We start from the raw sequence: 1,447 nt of genomic DNA on the forward strand, positions 1-1,447 counted from the left end.
CGGGTCCCGGCGGCCGAGCGGCCGTGCGAGGCACCGGGGAGCGCTGCAGCTTGCGGGCCGGAGCGCTGCCCGCAGCCCGGAGCGGCCCCGGCACACAGCGCCCGCCCCGTTCTCCGCTGCCTCTTCCCGATCCCGAGCGCGGAGGAGCGGAGTGAAATAAAACGATATGGAAAGAAGGAAAGGCATTTTATTGGAGACTTTACAATGCTAGAAAGTACAATGAAAGTGCTAGTTCATTCTAGAAAAGTTGGTCCCAAAATGGTACTATGCCACAGCATCTATCAGTTTACACAAACATTTACAAAATCGCTATGAACTGGCCCCTGTTTTAAAATCGCTATTTTTTTCCCCCCACATGAATCTATGTAAAATTGAAGGATCAAAATCTTTTAAGAAAAAGGGTAAGCATTCAAAAGCAGAACCTACCGGAAAATCCATTTTGGGCCAGGTTTGGGGGCAAAAAACCTGAAGATAGTTTAAACTTTCATTATTAATAATAATATGCACACGGAAAAATATTCCAATTTACAGGAAAGCACCTCTTTTTTTTTTTTAATAACATCAAAATATTTTTTTAGACATGTATAAAATTACTTTTAAGACCTCAGAGGACATTGTCTCCTTTAAAAATATATTTACCACTGCCGAAATGTTTCACGAGTGACCCTGGCGGGTTTTGTTTGTTGGTTTCTATTAACCAGCAATATCGCACATCTGCTGTTACAGCAGTCCCCACGTTAAGTACTATTTTAACGAAAAGCCACAGCTCGGAAGAAGCGCAGTGCTTTGCAGAGCGAGGAAGAAGACAGAGGGGATGAAGAGAAGAAGGAGGACGAACACCGCGGGCACACAGTAGTGTCTAGGCCCCGCCAGCCTCGCACTGCACGCGTGAAAACGCCTCCGCTATTTACAGACTCCACTTTACTCTCCCCATGGCTGAGCCCGAAAAGATTACGGCCGAATTACAAAGAAGCATAATTTTGAGGGCTGAACAGCCAATTTTTAATTAGATGCTTCCCCCCCCAAAAAACAACAAAAACAAAAAACAAAAACGAAACCAAACAAACCCAAAACAAAAAAACCCCACCAAACCCAACAACTCACAAACACACACACACACGAGCGGAGAAACCCCCCCCCCCCCCCCGGGACACGGGCGCCCCCGCCGCCGCTGCCCGGCGCAGCCCCGCGGGGAAGCCCCCACACTTACACTGCCTTCTTCTCACGGAGGGACGGCTCCTACACTGACACTACACGCGGGGCAAGGCTGCTATTTCCCCACCGCGAGAGTTTGGGCACAGAGAGAGGGAAGTCCGTGGCTAGAGACGAGGAGGAGAGACACGGAGCGCAGGGGAACGCGGCGGGGCAGGAGAGGGGCAGCGGGGCCGGTGCATTTCTGTGACGGCGGCTGGCCGGAGCCTCCCTAGATGTCTATGCGGGAGTGCAG

At 50.5% G+C, this 1,447-nt stretch overlaps 1 protein-coding gene across 1 annotated transcript in view; it reads right to left on the reverse strand.

Annotated features, from left to right (window-relative positions):
• Window positions 1-379: 379 nt before the first annotated feature.
• The window catches only part of FOXL2 (forkhead box L2), a gene marked incomplete at its 5' end in the record, with an annotated part of 1,787 nt that continues 719 nt past the window's right edge, over window positions 380-1,447 (reverse strand). Inside the window, one exon of the mRNA XM_017728726.1 lies at window positions 380-386. Within this exon, the coding sequence (XP_017584215.1) occupies window positions 380-386 (7 nt within the window). The remainder of the gene's footprint in view (window positions 387-1,447) is intronic.

The sequence above is a fragment of the Corvus brachyrhynchos genome, unplaced genomic scaffold (assembly GCF_000691975.1).
Source record: "Corvus brachyrhynchos isolate BGI_N302 unplaced genomic scaffold, ASM69197v1 scaffold223, whole genome shotgun sequence".
NCBI classification, from domain to species: Eukaryota; Metazoa; Chordata; class Aves; order Passeriformes; family Corvidae; genus Corvus; species Corvus brachyrhynchos.